Source organism: Lipotes vexillifer, unplaced genomic scaffold (genome assembly GCF_000442215.2).
Source record: "Lipotes vexillifer unplaced genomic scaffold, Lipotes_vexillifer_v1.1 scaffold179, whole genome shotgun sequence".
Taxonomy (NCBI): domain Eukaryota; kingdom Metazoa; phylum Chordata; class Mammalia; order Artiodactyla; family Lipotidae; genus Lipotes; species Lipotes vexillifer.
Window position 1 is genome coordinate 487,681 of NW_006796798.1, and position 18,725 is coordinate 506,405.

Consider the following 18,725-nt stretch of genomic DNA (forward strand, 5'->3'; position numbering starts at 1 on the left):
CTCATAAAAAGACAACATTAAAAGAAAAAGGAAAAAGGCATGTGTATAGACTGAATGTGTCCCCCTCATAAAATTCGTATGTTGAAATCTAACCTCCAATGTGACGTTATTTGGAGATGCTGCCTTTGAGAGGCAATTAGGTCATAGGATGGAGCTCTTATGAACAGGATTAGTGTCCTTTTATAAAAGAGATACCACAGAGTTCCCCTGCCTCTTCCACCATGAGAGGACACAGAGAGAAGACAGCATCTATGATCAGGAAGCCAGCCCTCATGAGATACCGAATCTGCTAGCTTCTTGATCTTGGACTTAATTAAGCCTCCAAAACTGTGAAAAAAAAATTTCTGCTGTTTGTAAACCATCTACTCTGTGGTATTCTGTTCTGGCAGTTGAATTGATTAAAACAGGCATGAACTGGGAGAAGACATTTGCAATACATAAATCCAACAAAGAGCTCCTATTCAGAGCTCATGAAGAATTCCTATAAACCAGTGAGAAAACAACAGACAACCAAATTAAAACTGGCAAGACTTGAGCAATAACTTCACAAAAGGGCATACCCAAACTGCCAATATGAAAATGAAGAGGTACTCAACGTCATTAGTCACCAAAGAAAGGCAAATTAAAACCACAGTGATCAATCACAACACAACCACTAGAAGACAAAAACTAAAGACTGACAATATCAAGCATTGACAAGGATGTGGAGCAATTAAAACTCATTACTGATGAGACTGTACACCAATAAAACCACTTTGGTCAACTGCATGGCATTACCTACCAAAGCATATGGGTGCCTAGAACGTAGCAATCCCACTCCTGAATGCACATGTCCATCAAAAAACATGTGCATGCATATTTACGATGGAATATTTCTCAGCCATAAAAAGAAACGAAATTGAGCTATTTGTAATGAGGTGGTTGGACCTAGAGTCTGTCATGCAGAGTGAAGTAAGTCAGAAAGAGAAAGACAAATACCGTATGCTAACACACATATATAGAATTTAAGAAAAAAAAATGTCATGAAGAACCTAGGGGTAAGACAGGAATAAAGACACAGACCTACTAGAGAATGGACTTGAGGATATGGGGAGGGGGAAGGGTAAGCTGTTACAAAGTGAGAGAATGGCATGGACATATATACACTGACAAACATAAGGTAGATAGCTAGTGGGAAGCAGCCACATAGCACAGGGAGACCGCCTGGAGGGGTGGGATAGGGAGGGTGGGAGGGAGGGAGACAAAAGAGGGAAGAGATATGGGAACAGATGTATATGTATAACTGATTCACTTTGTTATAAAGCAGAAACTAACACACCATTGTAAAGCAACTATACTCTAATAAAGATGTAAAAAAATAAAAAATAAAAATAAATAAATACATACCAAAGAAAACCATGTGCATGAATATTTACAGCAGCTTTTTCTTGATACCAGATCCTTGCAACAACCAAAATACCCATCAACAGTAGAATGCACAAATTTTGATAACTTTGCACAATGGACTACTATGCAGCAAAAAAAAAAAAAAAGAATAACCTGCTGCCACATGAAAAAATGAAGATGAATCTCACAGATGTAATGATGGGAAAGAAACCAGACACAGAGTGCATGCTATACATTTCCACTTATATGGAACTGGAAAAACTTATCTACAGTGAAAGACATCACAAGGGTTATCTCTTGAGATGACGGTGGAAATTAACTAGAAAGAAACATACCAGAGCTTCTGAGTGCTCAAGTAAAAGTCTTTATCTTGATAGCAGCTAAATATGTGTTCACAGATAAAAATATCAAGCTATATAGTTAAGATCTGTGCACATTGCTCAATTAGCTCCATTTAACGAAAAAAGGAAAGTGTTGGCCCCCCTTTGATTACCAATTCTACTTCAGATAATTTATCCTGCAGATTTTCTAATATGTAAAATAATTTTGTATACGGAAATTATTGGAAACAAACAAAATTGAGGAATATGCAAATAAATTATGGTGAGATCATAAAATAATATTCAGAGGTGAAAAAGAATGAGAAAGTTCTTTAACACTGATATGGAAACTTTCAGAAAGGAAATTTAGTAGTGGGATTAAGAAGACATTTCTGGAGCCTGAATTCCAATTCCAACATTAACTACCTTTGAAAACTTGGTCATGGTCCTTAGCCTCTCTATGCCTTGGTTTCTCCACCTGTAAACTGGGGGTAATAATAGTAGCAGTATACTTCATGATGTGGTCATGACGACCAAATAGGTTAATGCACATAAAGACTTGAGAGCACCTGGTATATAAATGCTTAATGAAAATTAGCCACTGCCATCACCACCCTCATATCATCCTAAAAATACCACCTTCCTAAGATATCAGCAGCAGCATAAGATATACTGTTCCATGGACATCATTATCATTGTCATAAGATACACTGCTTCCTGGAAAAAAGCATGGTTTAGAACGTTTGTAGCATGCAAGCTTCGTGTAAAAATGGAAGAAAATAGGACCATGTATTCATTTTGTTGTAATATACATGAAAATCTCTTCAATAATCTGTAAAAAACTAATCAGGGGTTACCTATTTTGTGGAGAAGAGGTGATAAGACAGAGGGTCGGGAGTTCAACTTTTCACTGTACATCAGTGTTAGAAATAACTGAAACATTTGATCCATGTGAATGTAGTACCTACTTAAGAATTATATAAACAAAAACATTGCTAGCATTCATGTTCAATTATAGAGTAAATGAAACCAAAGTTCACTTTCATTCAGCAAGTTTTATATAAACAAAGTTTAAAAACTAGACGTGTAAAAAACAAACGAGTGTGCTCTGGTTTCATGTATTTCTAGGTGAATACAATAACAAAAGGGGAATCAAGGTATAGTGATTATTTTATCTTCACTACTATTACCAATTAAGTAGTAAGTACTATCATAAATAGTTTGGCCCTACTCATTCAGGATTTTTGTTCCCTACTGACCCTAGCTCCTAGAAAATTTCCTGCTCAATTGGCTATTTCCGATCATATCACTCAAACAAACCCAGTTTCTGCTTAACTTTTTTCATTGAGAACTTGGGATATAAATGGCTATCACAGGATGTCTACTGAACCGAACTATGGTATCTATTCAAGATTTACAAACAAATACATTCTTTTGTATCATCTTTTAAATACAAAATTATTTAAAACCAGAGCAGGAAAAGGTTTATGGGCTATCTGCCAAAACAGGAATTTAGACTTGCTATATAAAACCCAATATTAAGGCAGTTTTCAAGAAAAATAGCATTTTACCTATTGTTCATAGTGTCAGGCAAGGAAAAACAGATGTTGACTTCTAATTTTTTAAAGCTATTTCTTCTATCTTAGGCATGACTTATTTAAGAGTAGGTATGATTTCATTAACTTTGCCTTCATGTTTCATTTAGCAACTCCAAAAATCCCATACACTAACTTTATTACAATTTTGTCAACAATTTCAGATACATCTCCCCTTGCTGCCTCTAGGTGGCAGAGCTATATTTAAGAAAAGCGAAAGGATATTCTTTGAAAATAGAAAAAAATCTTCGTGCTATTTCTTAGCTTTAAAGAATTGTGTATCACAGTTTTTAAAAGATTAAAAGTATGAAAGATAAAAGAATAGCTTATTCCGTCAAGAAAAGGATTATACTAATTTAAATTGTTGAACAGCTAGGAAGTTCAAAAATAGATGTTTTAAACTGGTATTAAATTAAATAAAAATAAAAGTTTCAGATGGTACAATGTCATGTCTTTAACAATGAAGCTTATAAAATGCCTTTTGTGTGTGTCTGTGTTTCATTTCTCTTGCCCAACTTTTTCTAGTTAACCACTAAAAAAACTTCAGATGCTGCTGCATCTCTCTTACTTCTCCTTCAGTACTTCTCAGTTTCATGTTATTTTATAATCAAAACCTGAATGAGAAAACACTTCCAAACTGAAAGAGAAAATGCTTCGTATTTTAATTACTGCTTCAAGCTTTCTTTGAAAGGTGACTACAAAAGAATGTGAACTTACAGAAACCAGACTCAGACTTACAGAAATCAAACATCTATTTGTGAAGAGAGTCCTAAACTATCAACACTAACTTTAAGCCCAAAAGGACAGATGACTGATATAAACACAGCTGAGTCTTTGCTAGTGTAGACTCTACCCACTGTCCGCTGGGCTGAGTAACACACACATTATTAATCCTTCTGCCCTGCCAGATAATCTACTTACTCCTCTGCCTGTTTGGGACACTAGGTAATGTATCCTAAGTTGAGGAGCAAAGAGAAAACTAAAACACAGAATTGAGGAAAATCTACTCTAATTCAAGCTTGCTTCAAGACCATTTCCAGTGGTAGACGCTCTTTTGTCTTTTTAAGAAAATAATACTTCACCTAAAGTAAAATATATCACGTTTCAAGGTTATTTGGTGCTTTGATAAAATACTGTCTAGGTGAGCTGGAGGCAGAAATCAGAATGCAGGCGTCCTCACTCCCAGCCTAGCCTCAAGCCATTGCTGGGAAATGTCCTTCACAGTCATCAGTAATTCCTTCCACTATGCTCTGAATGCATGTATATACATACTCCAGGATGTTAGTATCTTATAATAACCACAATATGAAATAAAAACTAGCATGGCTAATTTCATAATTATCAACTCAGGAATCAGATTCACTTAAATGACTCATTAATAAAAAGATCTGTTCCTATACATTAATAACTTGTTATTCTACCAAAGATTAATAGACATATAAAATGGTAAATAACACAAGACATTAACTTGATTAGCATTAAAACTGAAGATATTTGGGTCAATACTGTCACTTGCAGCAACTAAACTAAAATTATCACCATTACTCTAAATTCAAAAGGAGTCTAAAAATTATGATGTGTAGTGGGATAAGGCACTAGATGGCAAAGAAGGAAAACCTCTCACTGTTCACTGTGCATCTTTGGGCAAAATGAGTCACGCTTTCTGGGTTGAGAGTTGGACTGCATACACCCAAGATGTTTCCAAATTTTAAGGTCAAGGTCTAGTTGAATGGATTTGCTTACAAAGTTTACTGAAAATTCCTATGCCAAATTCAATCCCATACGTTTCACTTCGTAGTAACTCAATTTCTCTTTAAACTCAGAATTACACCAAAAGTTGCCTCTTACTTAAAGAGAGCAATTTATGTCAAAAGTTTAAAAAAAAACGATCTTCATTTGAGCTTAACTACGCATAGGGAAAAATGAGAATACTTAGTGTTTATGCATAACGTTAACCACTGCCATACCATTAAAACCGCATAGTTACTAAGGGAGTAGCACTGAATGGTGGTGATATTTTCATCTGAGCAGAGTATACGGCATCCATCTGACGTCCAGCCTCCCTGTCCATTCAGCAAATTGAAATCCCACTGGGCGGCCACAGGATCTGCTCCGTGAGCAATTCGACGCAGTGTCACATTAACAGGGATGTGGTGGGTATCGAGGTTCACACCATCTGGAAGACATGGGAAATAAAAATATTTCTGAAACAAACTTCATAAACAATTAAATGTCAACTTATCCACGAATGGGAACTCTGCAAATACCTTTTCTTCACTAGTGACTCATTAAAGTGAGAAGGAACAAAAATAAGCATCTTTAGGGACAGGGCATGATAAAGTCGTATTGTCCAGTGACTACAGGATGACATATGCCACAGACAAACCTATTTTGGTGAGAATCACTGGGGTAACCACTGTACGCCGTTTTCCATCATCGGCCAAATTTGTCGAATTCCCGGTGGCTGGAAAAAGCTTTCCATTGCGGAATGCGATGAGTTGAAGCTTATAGAGAGAGTCATCACTTGGTCTGACTTCTCTTTTTTGCTTTGGTGAGAAAAGGGAAGGAGGAAGCTGAATTGAAGCCTCTACAATAGTATTCTGAAAATATATTAAAAAAAAGAACAGAAACAAAGAAGAGTTGTCATATTAGTAGGTAAAAACCAGGAGTATTTTAGATAGCTATGAATGTTGTCTAGTTATATGCTGAATATAGTTTTTAAATGTAGGCATGTGAAATTTAATAGTTACAACAATTTATCCGTTAAGTGAAATGTCTAAACATCATATAATAGCATAGAACAAAAGAAGTAGAAAATGAAGAGAAAAGCAAACTCTATTTCAGAGCGCTAAAGTAGTGAACAAGGGATTATTTCAAGCTATAAAGTGAATTTTCCCGATAATGTACACTGCTGAAGTAGATAGCATTAAACAGAACAGGGATCCCAGTGACCACTCTTCACATGAATCTTACAATGACAAAATATGGTAAATGAGCACAAAGGGAGCATATAACAAATGTGAGTATAATTGATTTGGGCTTATGAAACTTTTAAGGTGATTTATGATGGATTCCAACTGTCAAACGACAGAAGAAAGAAATTATACACAAACATAATAAAAGTTTAGATTCAGCCAACTTATTTTAGCAGAAGACTGAGACTAAGAAACACATCACATTTAGGAAAACACAGTAACAAAGAGGAACAAGGGAAAATTCTGGCTGGGCACTGAGTGTTCTTCAGATTTCTTTATTAGGGATTTTAAAATTATAAATTATTCAGCATTTCATAAAAAATGAATCTGTACACCAGGGAGGCAAATAATTATCTGAAAACGTCCTTATTTTAAAGACATCACAAAGCTGCTTTCTTGGCACTCACTTCTCTCTCCAATCCAACATACACGATGCCAACAGAATTTCCTCTTCAACAAATCTGTGGTTATTTCAGTTCAAATAACACCTTGGTTCCCAAATGTTTAGAAACTATGGCCAAAAAATCCTAAGTATGCCATATAATTTGGCTAATTTCCTTGTCCCAAATTCATCCTCTAACACTCCCTACACCACAAGACTGGGCCACACTGAGTTTATCACTTTTTGAAATCTCCTTTTTAAATGCCACTGTGCACGTGTCAGCATCTCTGGCTGAAATGCTCCATGATTCTTTTATTTAGTAAGCTCAAACTGGTCAGATTTGATTTTCAGTAAGTTAATTCTGCTGGCAATGCAAAGGACAGAGGATCGGGACGAGAAAGGCTGGCAGCCAAGAGAAGGACGCTGCAAAGTTCTATAAATAGGGCTTTTGGTTGGTGGGGGGGGGGATGATTAATTACACGACTCGTCCAGATACTGCTTTTACAGGTAGGTGCTCCCTCTTCTAGACTCATGCAGCATTCTGTACACAGCTCCATGATAACTAATACTTAAAAGTAGCACTGTGTATCTCACTGTCTGCTCCTCTTAACTAGAGTTTTTTGAATGCAGATAATCTCATTTATTTTTGGATAGCCTATGTTAATAATAGTTCCTGGCACTAGTATTTGATAAAATAGCCCATTGTTTATGAAATTAATGAAAGTCTGTGTGGCATTTTTTTAAAAGGTTCTACTGAAGCAAATGATTGACTTCAGATTTAGTTTTTAACTGCCGTGCTCAGAACAGTGTTGTAACACAGCAAATAACCATAAATATCTGTTGGAAAAAAGTATTTCAGAAGTTTGAATATTGACAGTTGAATATTACTTTTAAATTGAGGATGCCAAGAAAATATTCAGTAGAAATATTTCACCTAAGAAAACATATAAAGAGGTTTCTACTATTCTCAAATATAACTTGATAGGAAAACAAAGTTTATTATAAATTCATTCACTAATAGAGTATATTTCTATCAAGTATATAAATTTCTCCTAAGTATATAAGGATGCGTGTGAAAAAGGAAAAACATCAGTAGATTGATTTAATTAGAAGGTCAAAATCCTGAGGAACTGTTATATACCAGACATTTATTAAGCTCAAGTACTTTAAAATTCATAAAATAATTCTGTTGTGAACACAAAATAACTTGAAAACGAAGTGTAGCTCTCTGGAAAAGTTTTATAATAAATCAAATTAATTAAAAAAAAGAAGTCATACTTTACTTTCTAAAAGAGCCGAAAAAGGAAATGACAACTATACTTTCTAGAAGTATAAGCTTTTTTCTACACAAATTTAAACTTGTAAAACCATCCTAACAACAACAAATGAAAAACCTCAGGTGTACGGACAGATCCCTGAGAGATGAGAGCTACAAATTCAAGGCTGTTAGACACTTACGATTTCTAAAACATCTTTCAAAGTTCAATAAAGAATATTAGTAAATAATAATTATAGGTCCCCTGGGGTGGCCTGGGGTGCTGGAAAAGCAAACTTCACCTATATCAATAATATTTAATTTTTATAGTAAAAAAGTAACACTTGCATATTTAATCTCCTTAAAAGAAGTACTGATCATTTATTCCAAAAAGGTTGTAAATCTAATGAAAAAAATCACTAAGGAACACATTTGTTACATTTACTGTGACTATACTTTTTGCCAGTTAGCCTGAAGACAAGAACACAAAGGTAATAATTTCATTTAACCAAATATTCATTTTTAAACATATGGATTACAGCAATGGAAATAGATATAAAACATATGAATTATAGCTAATAAATCAGAAAAATCTCTCCTAAAAACCTCTGGGGAATCCTCCTACACTGTTGGTGGGAATGTAAGTTGGTGCAGCCACTATGGAAAACAGTATGGAGGTTTCTTAAAAAACTAAACATAGAGCTGCCATATGATCCAGCAATCCCACTCCTGGGTATATCTAACAAAACTGTAATTCAAAAGGACAATCTGCACCCCTATGTTCATATGCATAGCAGTACTATTCACAATAGCCAAGATATGGAAACAACCTAAATGTCCTTCGACAGATGAATGAATAAAGATGTGGTACATATATACAATGGAATACTACTCAGTCATAAAAAAGAATGAAATAATGCCATTTGCAGCAGTATGGATGGAACTAGAGATTATCACACTAAGTGAAGGAAGTCAGAAAGAGAAAGACAAATACTATATGATATCACTTACATGTGGAATCTAAAATATGACACAAATGTACTTATCTATGAAACAGAAACAGACACACAGACATAGAGAACGTACTTGTGGTTGCCAAGGAGGATGGGGAGTGGGGAGGGATGGACTGGGAGTTTGGGGTTAGCAGATGCAAACCATCATATATAGAATAGATAAACAACAAGGTCCTACTGTAAAGCACAAGGAACTACATTCAATAACCTGTAATAAACCATAATGGAAAAGAATATAAAAAAGAATGTATATACAGGTATAACTGAATCATATTGCTGTATAGCAAAAATTAACACAACATTGTAAATCAACTATATTTCAATTAAAAAAAAAACTTTCAGAAGGACATGTTTTTGGTGTCTAACATCTATTATTGAAGACCATATGCCACCCATAGGGAGAGGAACATGGGATCTGAAAGAAGAAACCAGAATTTGGATCCCAGCTTCACCATGCAGTAGCTGCTTAACACTGCACAATTTTGTCTATCCTGTGAGTTGCATCTGTCACGTGCAGCTTCTTCCTAACAAATGATTATGAGGACCAAAGGAGATCATGACCATGACAAGCACAAAAGGCTATGGAACCGGGGGTGGTATTTTTATTATTATTTCAGGCATACCTCGTTTTATTGCACTTCACAGATAACTGCATTTTGCGGGGCAGGAGGTGCTTTTTTTTTTTTTAACAAACTGAAGGTTTGTGGCAACCCTGTGTTGTCAGACAGTTAGCATTTTTTAGCAATATTTTTTAATTTAAGGTTTGTACACTGTATTTTAGGCATAATGCAACTGCACACTTAATAGACTACACTATAGTATAAACATAACTTTTACATGCACTGGGAAACCACAAACTTGTATGACTCGCTTTATTACAATATTTGCTTTACTACAGTTATCTGGAACCGAACCCGCAATATCTCCAAGGTCTGCCTGTACTGCCACAGTGTGGCAGGTCGTTCGTTATCTGGAGGCTGGGGAGAGAGAAAAATGCCTTAAAGTAATTGACTTACCAACAATCATCTAAAACCTCATCTTGTTTTGATTTTTACAACTCAGCTTTAGTTTTAACTTCAATACTAAAAAATTGACACTATACACACATGAAATAATGTTATGATAGAGCTCTAATCATGAATTTATTTGCTGAATTCATGCATATTTCCTTATTTAGAATGACACTAAGAAGAAAGTGATAAGTATCATAACAGATGTTAACTCAAATATTTTCACTAGATTTTAACATCGTTCCTTATGAAATAATCTGGACTTCTGACACTACATAATTAATAAATCAAAATTTTCTGAAATCCTAATTTTGTTTAAGTCTCTAGAATTCTAACAACAAAATTAGAATGGGTCAAAGAACCAGCTGATTAAAAACAGTAATTTGTTCATGTCTCCTTGACTATCTACTCACTAGATTTTAAACAGATAGATGTTATGATGCATCCTAATTATTTTCTTGTGTATAATTAGTTATTAACTTCATTCCACCTTTTGATTATCTCACCACTGAAGATTAACAGGGATTATGTTTGCCTTTAGAATTTTTTTTAACTGACTTTCTTTGCGAATTAAGTTTGGCTGTTAATTTTTGTTCAACGGCATTTATTGGGTGTTTCATTCCTCTATGCATGGCACTGTGCAAAATCTAGAGATATGCAATGAAATAAGCCATGGCCCTTGCCCTCAAATATTAAAAATCTAGCAAGGAAAAGACAACAACAATAATAAAACAATAAGAGCTAACATTTATTAAGTGCTAACCCTGTGCCAGGCACTGCTGTAAATGTCTACATATTTGCCTCATTAAACCCTCTCAATAACCCTTTGAGTTTAGTACCACTTCATGACCCCTATGTAACAGAAAGGAACTGACATTCAGAGAGGTTAAGATACTTGCCCGAGTTTGCATAGCTTTTAAGTGGGGGAGCCGAACATGAACACATTTAGGTAACCATATCCTCTGGCCTCTCACTATAACTCAACTCACCAGCATACCAGCTTCTAATTATTCTAGACAGTGAACAAAGCACTATAGGGCTAACAGGCAATGATGAATTCTGTCTGAGGAAGAGAAGGAAGCTGCCAACGGAATGGAGTCTTAGAAGACAGTAGCAGGGATCTCCCCAAGCAGGGGGGACACTGAGGGCATGAAAAAGGGCACATATGAAGGCAGGAAGTGTGACGATGTATACGACTGGCTTGGAAATGAAAAGGACTTCAGTTGGGCTAAAAGCCCTAGATGGGATGAAAGAAATATGGGATGCATAAAGAAAACCTAATTTCTGAATTCCAGTCAAGAAAATTTTAAAGAACCAATTCTTTCTGGCTACATTAACAGCTGAATTCAAAACACCAACAGCTACTAAAAGCTCTTAGCAGTTAATCGAAAATAGGTAATATTTTGGATGCTAACAAATCTGAATTATGGTAGCAACAATGGAAGGAAGCATTTGGTTAAGAAAAAAATTAGTAGATTAGGTGCTGTAAGGGTCAGATGACAGGTAATTCAATCTCCAACTGGCTGAATGACTGAGACCAGGCACTGGATTTCATCAATGAATCAAGCACTAGCTCTGACCTCGAGTAACCCTCAGTCCAACGCAGGAGTTGTAAGAAACCCATTTGGCTCCTGTGTGTAACACGCAATGCCAGAGATGAGCAGAGTGTTATGGGCAAAGTGAGGAAGACAGATTAAGATGAGGATGGAAGAGGTGAGGACAGACCAAATGGTATCAGGTAAGATTTTCGAAGTTGACATTTCTGCTGTGTGTTATCATAAAACCAAGGAGCTGGGGAGGGGAGAAGAGAAGCAGGGTTTCTAGTAGAAGAATGAGCATGAGCCTGGCCTAAGAATGGCCAGTAGTTGGAAGAGACAACAAGGGAAGTTTTCTGTTACTAGACAAGGGCAGATAAATGAGGAAGTTAACTGACAGCCAGCCTCCAGAGGGACACCAAGCCTCCAAGGGACACCATTTATCGTGGGATCTGCAAGGTCCATGTCCACGTTGGGTCGATGCAGGGCTAACGTTCACAATATTAACAATCTGAGCAGCTTCCTCAGAGGGGAAGTCTCGTACAGGACCTCTGCTCTGTAGGTACCAGCCCTTCGGTTGCTAAAGGGTGGACAGACTGGGTCGTGTTCCTGGAAGAAGGCCCAGGACGCCAGCTGAGGAGACTCAGGGGACTAGGGCAGCAGCTATTCGCTAAAGGGTAAGAAAGTACTTCAATATTTTACTAACTGGTATGGTTGGATTGGTACGTGTTGGCTGAAGACTGCCCTAGGCAGACCAATCTGTATGAAAAGGATGAATTTTTAAGAAGAGCCTGGAGACACAGAGACTAAATAGGAGCTCACGATGGCGTGGGCAATGCAGAACGGAAGTCCAATCTGGGCTGTGGAGGTAATAAAGACAGGACAATAGAGATTCAAGAAATATGTAGAAGGCAACTCAAGCTAGGCTCCTACTGCTAAGGACTGTCTTTTTATGGGTTTAACTTCTTACGCTAGCATGTTCTCCCATCCAAGGGTAATGCAATCAATTATGAGATGTTCAAGATGTCTAGTTATATTCAAGGCATTAAAAAAAAAAAACAGGCAAAGAGAGTAAAAATTGCCATAGTATAAAGTCTACAATGTAAAAGTTTCCTGTTAAAATGCTAAAGCATTTGGTACTCTCAACATTAAAATTTTTACTAATTTTGTGTCATGAAGGATATGTTCCGTTTTCACTAGGTTTAAGCATGTCCATCTATAAAGCAGGAATAATAGTGTGATGTGTCCCTGGTTTCTGGCCACCAAGATGATCTTAAAATGATAGAACAGTATGAAATTAACAAATTTGAGAGTATTCATTTAAAGCTTTCTACTTCAGCAGGTAGAAACTCTCCTAACCCAAAGGGACAGGTTGTAAAATTGATGAAATGTTGGGTTTCATCATTTTTAATTTCTCTTAGACGATCATCTAAGATAGAAGGGTTCATCAATTTTAAATATTCCTAAAAGACATACACCTCTCATGGGCTTATGTGTGATGCTGTTTTGATGCCTTTTGTGGTATGTTTTTACCAATAAAAGATACTCTAAGGATAGGAGCAGGCATTAAGGAGTAGCATCGCTAGGTGTGTCAAATACTCTCATAGAGCCAAGAGTAACAAATCTTGCCAATTTTCCTCTGAATATATGGTGTCAAGTAAATATATTATCATTAGACTTTCTGACATAGTTGAGATTGTCTTGGGCAGTGGGGGAAGTTGGACCATTATTAAATTAGGCAAACTGGCTCTCCTTAAGGAGGTCACCAGGGTTAAATATGACAAAATATATTAATGCTTCATTCATTCATTCATTCAATATTTGAGCCTCCACAGTGTACCAAGATACCTAACACCTATTTCATTGATTATTCTGCAGGCATAAAATGACTGGAATACTGTTTGTGATGTAATTCAGGAACAAACCAGAAACAAAGAAAGCACCAAAAAAATAGTTACACGTGGCCACACAAAGCTCAACAAAAAATCGTGATTCCAGGATGTTGAAATTGTACTTTCACCGTTTGCTTCAATGCAGTTTAATGAAACATGCCTGAACCGCAAATTTTAAAAATCAATAAAAATGCTTTTAATTTTGCATAATGTAATAAAACACACAATTTGTGAACACACATCACATGCTTGCACTTCTGTGCTAAAAATCTTGATCTACAGCTTGCCTGATTAAATGGCCTGGATTTTCCCATTAGGCCCAGGAGGCACAGAGCCAAGGGCACACAATATTTTTAGGAGGTCTACGAAAACGTTTTTCTTTAAAATCAGAAGCATAAAAATGAACTTTAAAGTCAAAGAAAATGTCTTAATATGTAATATTAATATATTCATCTTTTTACCACTGCAGCTGTAAAATATAATTTTGACATATTTGTGTGGAGAAAGGAGTCCAGAGGGCAAAAATGTCTAGGCCCATGAAAACCATGATGTGTCCCTTCTTGGTCTAAGTTTCTTTCAAAACAACAGCAAAGGCAATACCAATATCCCCTCCCTCCAAATAACTTTTAGTATGGTTATCTTTGCAAAGCAAAACATTCTGAGTACAGTCATCCTCCATATCCACAGAGGACTGACTCCAGGATCCCCTCGGATACCAAAACCTATGGATGCTCAAGTCTCTCACGTTAACATGGCATAACAGCTGCATATAACTAAGCATACCTTCCAGTATACTTACTTTAAATCATCTCTAGATTACTTATAATACCTAATGCAGATGCTAGGTAAATAACTGAAAATACAATGTAAATCCTATGTAAATAGTTGCCAGCATGCAGCAAATTTAAGTTTTGCTGTTTGGAACTTTCTGGTATTTTTTTTTTTTTTTTGACTGAATATTTTCAATCTGCAGTTGGTTGAATCTGCAGATGCAGAACCTACATATACGGAGGGTCGACTGTATTCTAATCTAACTGTAAAGCCTTAAATGATTACAGAATATAACATACCTTCAGAGCCAGACTTGAAAACGTATTTGAAACGTTGCACTTAAAGCTCAGCTGTTTATCCAGGTTTCCATCTGGATCCCGCCTCCCATAGTCAGAAAAGCCTGTCCGGTCAGTAGCTGCCACTTTCTGGAACACGGTACATGTCATCCCAGTGAAGCCAGCAGCCTTGATGACATAAGCCTCCAGAGCAATATTGGGTGAATACTTCAAAAGTCAATCAAACAGGAATTACAAAAGATTTATAATATGGGAAAAAAGCACTTTCAAAGAGTTTCAAACACAAAACACTATACATAAGCTAGAAGAGAAAGCTCACATTCTTACTAAACAAAGACACTGTAGATAATTGGCAGAATGAAAAAAGACGCTGGAAACAAAAGGATGTCCTAAAATAGAAAGATACCCATGCAGAGGAAAAGAGCAAGTCCCAAAGTATGGAAGATGAGATATAAATGAGAGGTCAATTTACAATAATTTGAAAAGTACACTGCAGGAAACTATAAGCTGAAAATGGAAGTGTCTTACTAAAAAAGAAAAAAAACAAAAAACCCCCCACCAAGCTAGAAACATCAGTAGACCCCCCTTAATGATCATAATACACTTAAAAGTCGCTTCATTCAACACTTCATGCCATCTTCACTTTTTTCTTTCATGGAGACAACAACTCTTAGAATTAAGTTTCACCAATAATATCTTTATACAGACTCGCTCCAAAGCTGTTTCGTCAGAAAAGGAAGGGAGGTGCTAGGCCAGACAGAAATGAACAGATTTTAAAAGCAAATTAGGCCAGAAAATCACCTAAAAAAGATGGCACGTGCCCCAACAATTTTAAGGAATGCAAGAGTGAGACTGAACTCGAGGGTCCACCAAAATGTACGGCCTGCCGATACAAACAGCCACCAAGCCCATGTCTGGAGGACTGCTGCCACCACTCCCTCTGTGAGAACCACGACAGAGAGGGCATGAGAAGTGACAGGCTGACGGGTCTCTTTCACATCCATCAAGATGACAGCATGTGCTGTAAATTTCAGGGACAAGATGACATCTCCCTCCTTCAAGGATGATTCATTCTATGCCTACTATAGAGGCAAGGCATCATTCTAAGTACCATACGTGGACAAAGTCCTCTTTTAAAAAATTTTTTTAAACATAGGACTTCCATGCGAGGCATCTAAAATCTATTGGGAAAATTAAAATTTTAAAATATAAGAAGGGAGAATTTTCCAAGTACCATATGCAGAGTAGAAAATAACTGGTGGCTTCCTAAATTTTTAAGACTAAGGAATCTTTGCATTAGCTTTTGTCCCACAGATGACACATTGCAAAAAATCTTACTAAGTTCAATTATATTTAGCAAATTATATTCGAAATTTTTTTGTCAATCAAAGACATATATAATCATGATAAACATGTGAAACCTCAGTTGAAAGAAAGAAAACTGCCATTTTGAGATGGCCTTGAAGCCATATCATAAGTAGATATATAGTTTCTCAGAAACTTTTTTATACTTTGAAATGGTGTGCAAATACCCACTATACTGCCTATTATATCCCTGGGTTCTCAGAAGAACTAAGGAAGTTCTCTGTGCTGAGTAATAAGCAAGGCTGAAGCACAGGATTGAAAATGGATCTAAATGACCTGGAGGACCAAGTGTGGCCCTAAAACTGGCAAGCTCATTTCAAGTAAGATCATATGCCTGAGAGGGCAACTACCCTGAACTATGTTGTCAAGATAGGAGTCATGCTAAGCCTCCATTTTGTTTATTATTCAGGAAAGTAGTCCTAAACTTAACTGAGCAAAAGGACCAATAAAACACAGTCTCATCAAAAAGATTCCAGTGATCAATGGAAAGACAGCAATCTTGAATTGTGTAAAATCATAGGATGAGGTATAGAACATTTGATGAACCCATTAAAATAGTTAGAAAATGAAAATCATGGGCCAGATCAGAATATGACTGCTAAAAGAATAAAGCATTATTTATTATATTTACCACATTTGTCATATTTACCACATTTTAGAACAAATAAAGGAAGCAGTACACCAAGAAATTTAGGACAAATAAAACAATACTATTTAACAGAGTGACTATTACATATAAATAACTCATTATCCCAAGAGTGAAATTGACTGAAAAATGCCCATAGGTTCAGAAGGGTTGGGGGGAATCCTTTTTCCCTTTTGAAATTGAAACCTGGGCAAGAAATCAAGCACTGTTTCAAAACATCCTTCAGGGACGGGAACAGAATACCAGCTAGGATGGACAGTGGGTATATGACAGGAGGGCAATTCTATAGTGCTGTTATTTGTGTTGTAGCAAGTTTCAGAGGATGAGACAGTGCTAACCGTTCAAATTACAAATTAAGACAGCACTTTCCAGTTACCAAGAATGCAGACTATTCAGAGGCAAAATTCTCTCTTAAAATGTCTAAGAACAGGAAATTCTGTAATAATCAGTAATAACAAAATACCCCATAATGGGGAACAGACTTATCTCTTTTGAGCTAGAGCTGCTTTAAATGAATCTTTTCCTTAGAATTCTAGGCTAACGTTGCACTTACTGTTGAATAAACATGAGCTCCGTTTGCTAGCCGGTACGTGGCAATGCGCTGTAGACACTGAACAATCCTACTGCAGGCTTTAGCTTCCCTCTGCGCCAGCCCCAGGACACGATCGTCAGCCAACATGATGTTACTTGCAATGTCAACCATCACATCACCGAGCTAGCAGGCATGCAGGAGAGAAAAGGAAGCTCTTTAAAGCCAGCACAGGCGGCTTAACATCATCAAAATCCTAATGAGACACCAAGATGGGCCTTCAGTCTACATTATCACGGGAAAACCCAGCAAGCATTTGACTTGCTTCTCATTAAAACATCTCCAGATAGGAAGAGCACAGTCAGTTATAACCATTTGGTAATATTTAGCTCAAAACAGTACACGTAAGTAACCATCAAATCACTGGTGAAAAGACTGACACGCAGTACTCAAACTGATGAAGGATGGGGGCGAGGGGGAGAAAGGCGATTAAATTAATCAAGGGGAGGGAAAAGACGTCACGTGATTCTCAGAATAAAAAGATCTCGACTCTGTCTGGAAAAATACTTATCTTCTTTTTGAGTGTTACTTAACATTTTTATTAAGAAATATTTGCCACACATTGTCAAACAACTATACTTCAACTTAAAAAAAATTTTTTTAATTAAAAAAAAGAAAGAAACTTACACTGGCTCCCTCTTTAGTATCCTGTCATGTTCAAAACTCTAGATATGTCCAACTACTGCAAGATCCCCATATGCGCTGGGCCATCACACGTGTCTATGCACATGTGGTTCCCTCTACCTCGCATGAGCTGCTTCTTGCTTTCCTCCCAACTCAAGGGATGGTTTAAGACCCAGTGCCACGAAATATATGGTTCCTAAGAAGTGTCCACTTTTCCACCGCTTGTTTCGTTTCATTTACTCAGTTCTTTTCATTAGCTCAGTTCATAATTTACAGATGTAAACACCTGTCGGGCAATGCCAGTGGAATGTCAATTGGCCGTTGTTGATGGTGACTTGTGTGTCCCATATCAGAGAAGTGCACTGAACAGTCCAGGCTAAGGAGGCAGCCTGTTGTCAAAGGGGTTTGCTACTGAGCAAAATGTTCACAAGAGGGAGAGCCATGGCAGAAAGAATACAAGCATTTCAGAGGTAGCACTGGAGGATTTACAAACTGGCAGGTCCTCTAACCAAGAAAGAAGCATCAAAAGCCCCAAAGCCAAGCCAGAAAGCCAAGGCCGTTTCAGCAGACCTTTAGATCATCCCAGAAGATCCCAGCTGAGCTTTTCAACCTGTTCTGCCTCCAATACTCTTCCCAGAGTGTGTAACTATGACAGCTGAGAGGGGTTGGGAAAAAGGTCAGTCCTTTCCACCCATGGTTCACTTCAGGAACAAGACAAACCTGCAGAAATCCACCAGATACCACCCCCGGAGCCTTGGAGTGAAGCAACTGCAGTAAGAACAGGGGAAAGAACAGAACCGCAGATCCTGACGGCGAGCAGGGCAGGCACCTCCCATACCTTCCTTTATTTGTGAAATAAGGATAATAACCATCCTGTCTTTTCTGCATGTTGTAAAGATTAAGTTCCACTAATAACGATAAGACTCCTGGGCTTCCCTGTGGCGCAGTGGTTGAGAGTCCGCCTGCCGATGCAGGGGACACAGGTTCGTGCCCGGGTCCAGGAAGATCCCACATGCCGCGGAGCGGCTGGGCTCGTGAGCCATGGCCGCTGAGCCTGCGCGTCCAGAGCCT

General features: G+C 37.2%; 1 protein-coding gene across 1 annotated transcript in view; it reads right to left on the reverse strand.

Annotated features, from left to right (window-relative positions):
* The window catches only part of ADGRA3 (adhesion G protein-coupled receptor A3), a 122,997-nt gene that overhangs the window by 18,807 nt on the left and 85,465 nt on the right, over positions 1–18,725 (reverse strand). The window contains exons 11-14 of the mRNA XM_007468999.1: positions 16,995–17,156; positions 14,434–14,637; positions 5,688–5,901; positions 5,269–5,477 (exon numbers count right to left, since the gene is read on the reverse strand). Coding sequence (XP_007469061.1) covers positions 5,269–5,477; positions 5,688–5,901; positions 14,434–14,637; positions 16,995–17,156 — 789 coding nt within the window. The remainder of the gene's footprint in view (positions 1–5,268; positions 5,478–5,687; positions 5,902–14,433; positions 14,638–16,994; positions 17,157–18,725) is intronic.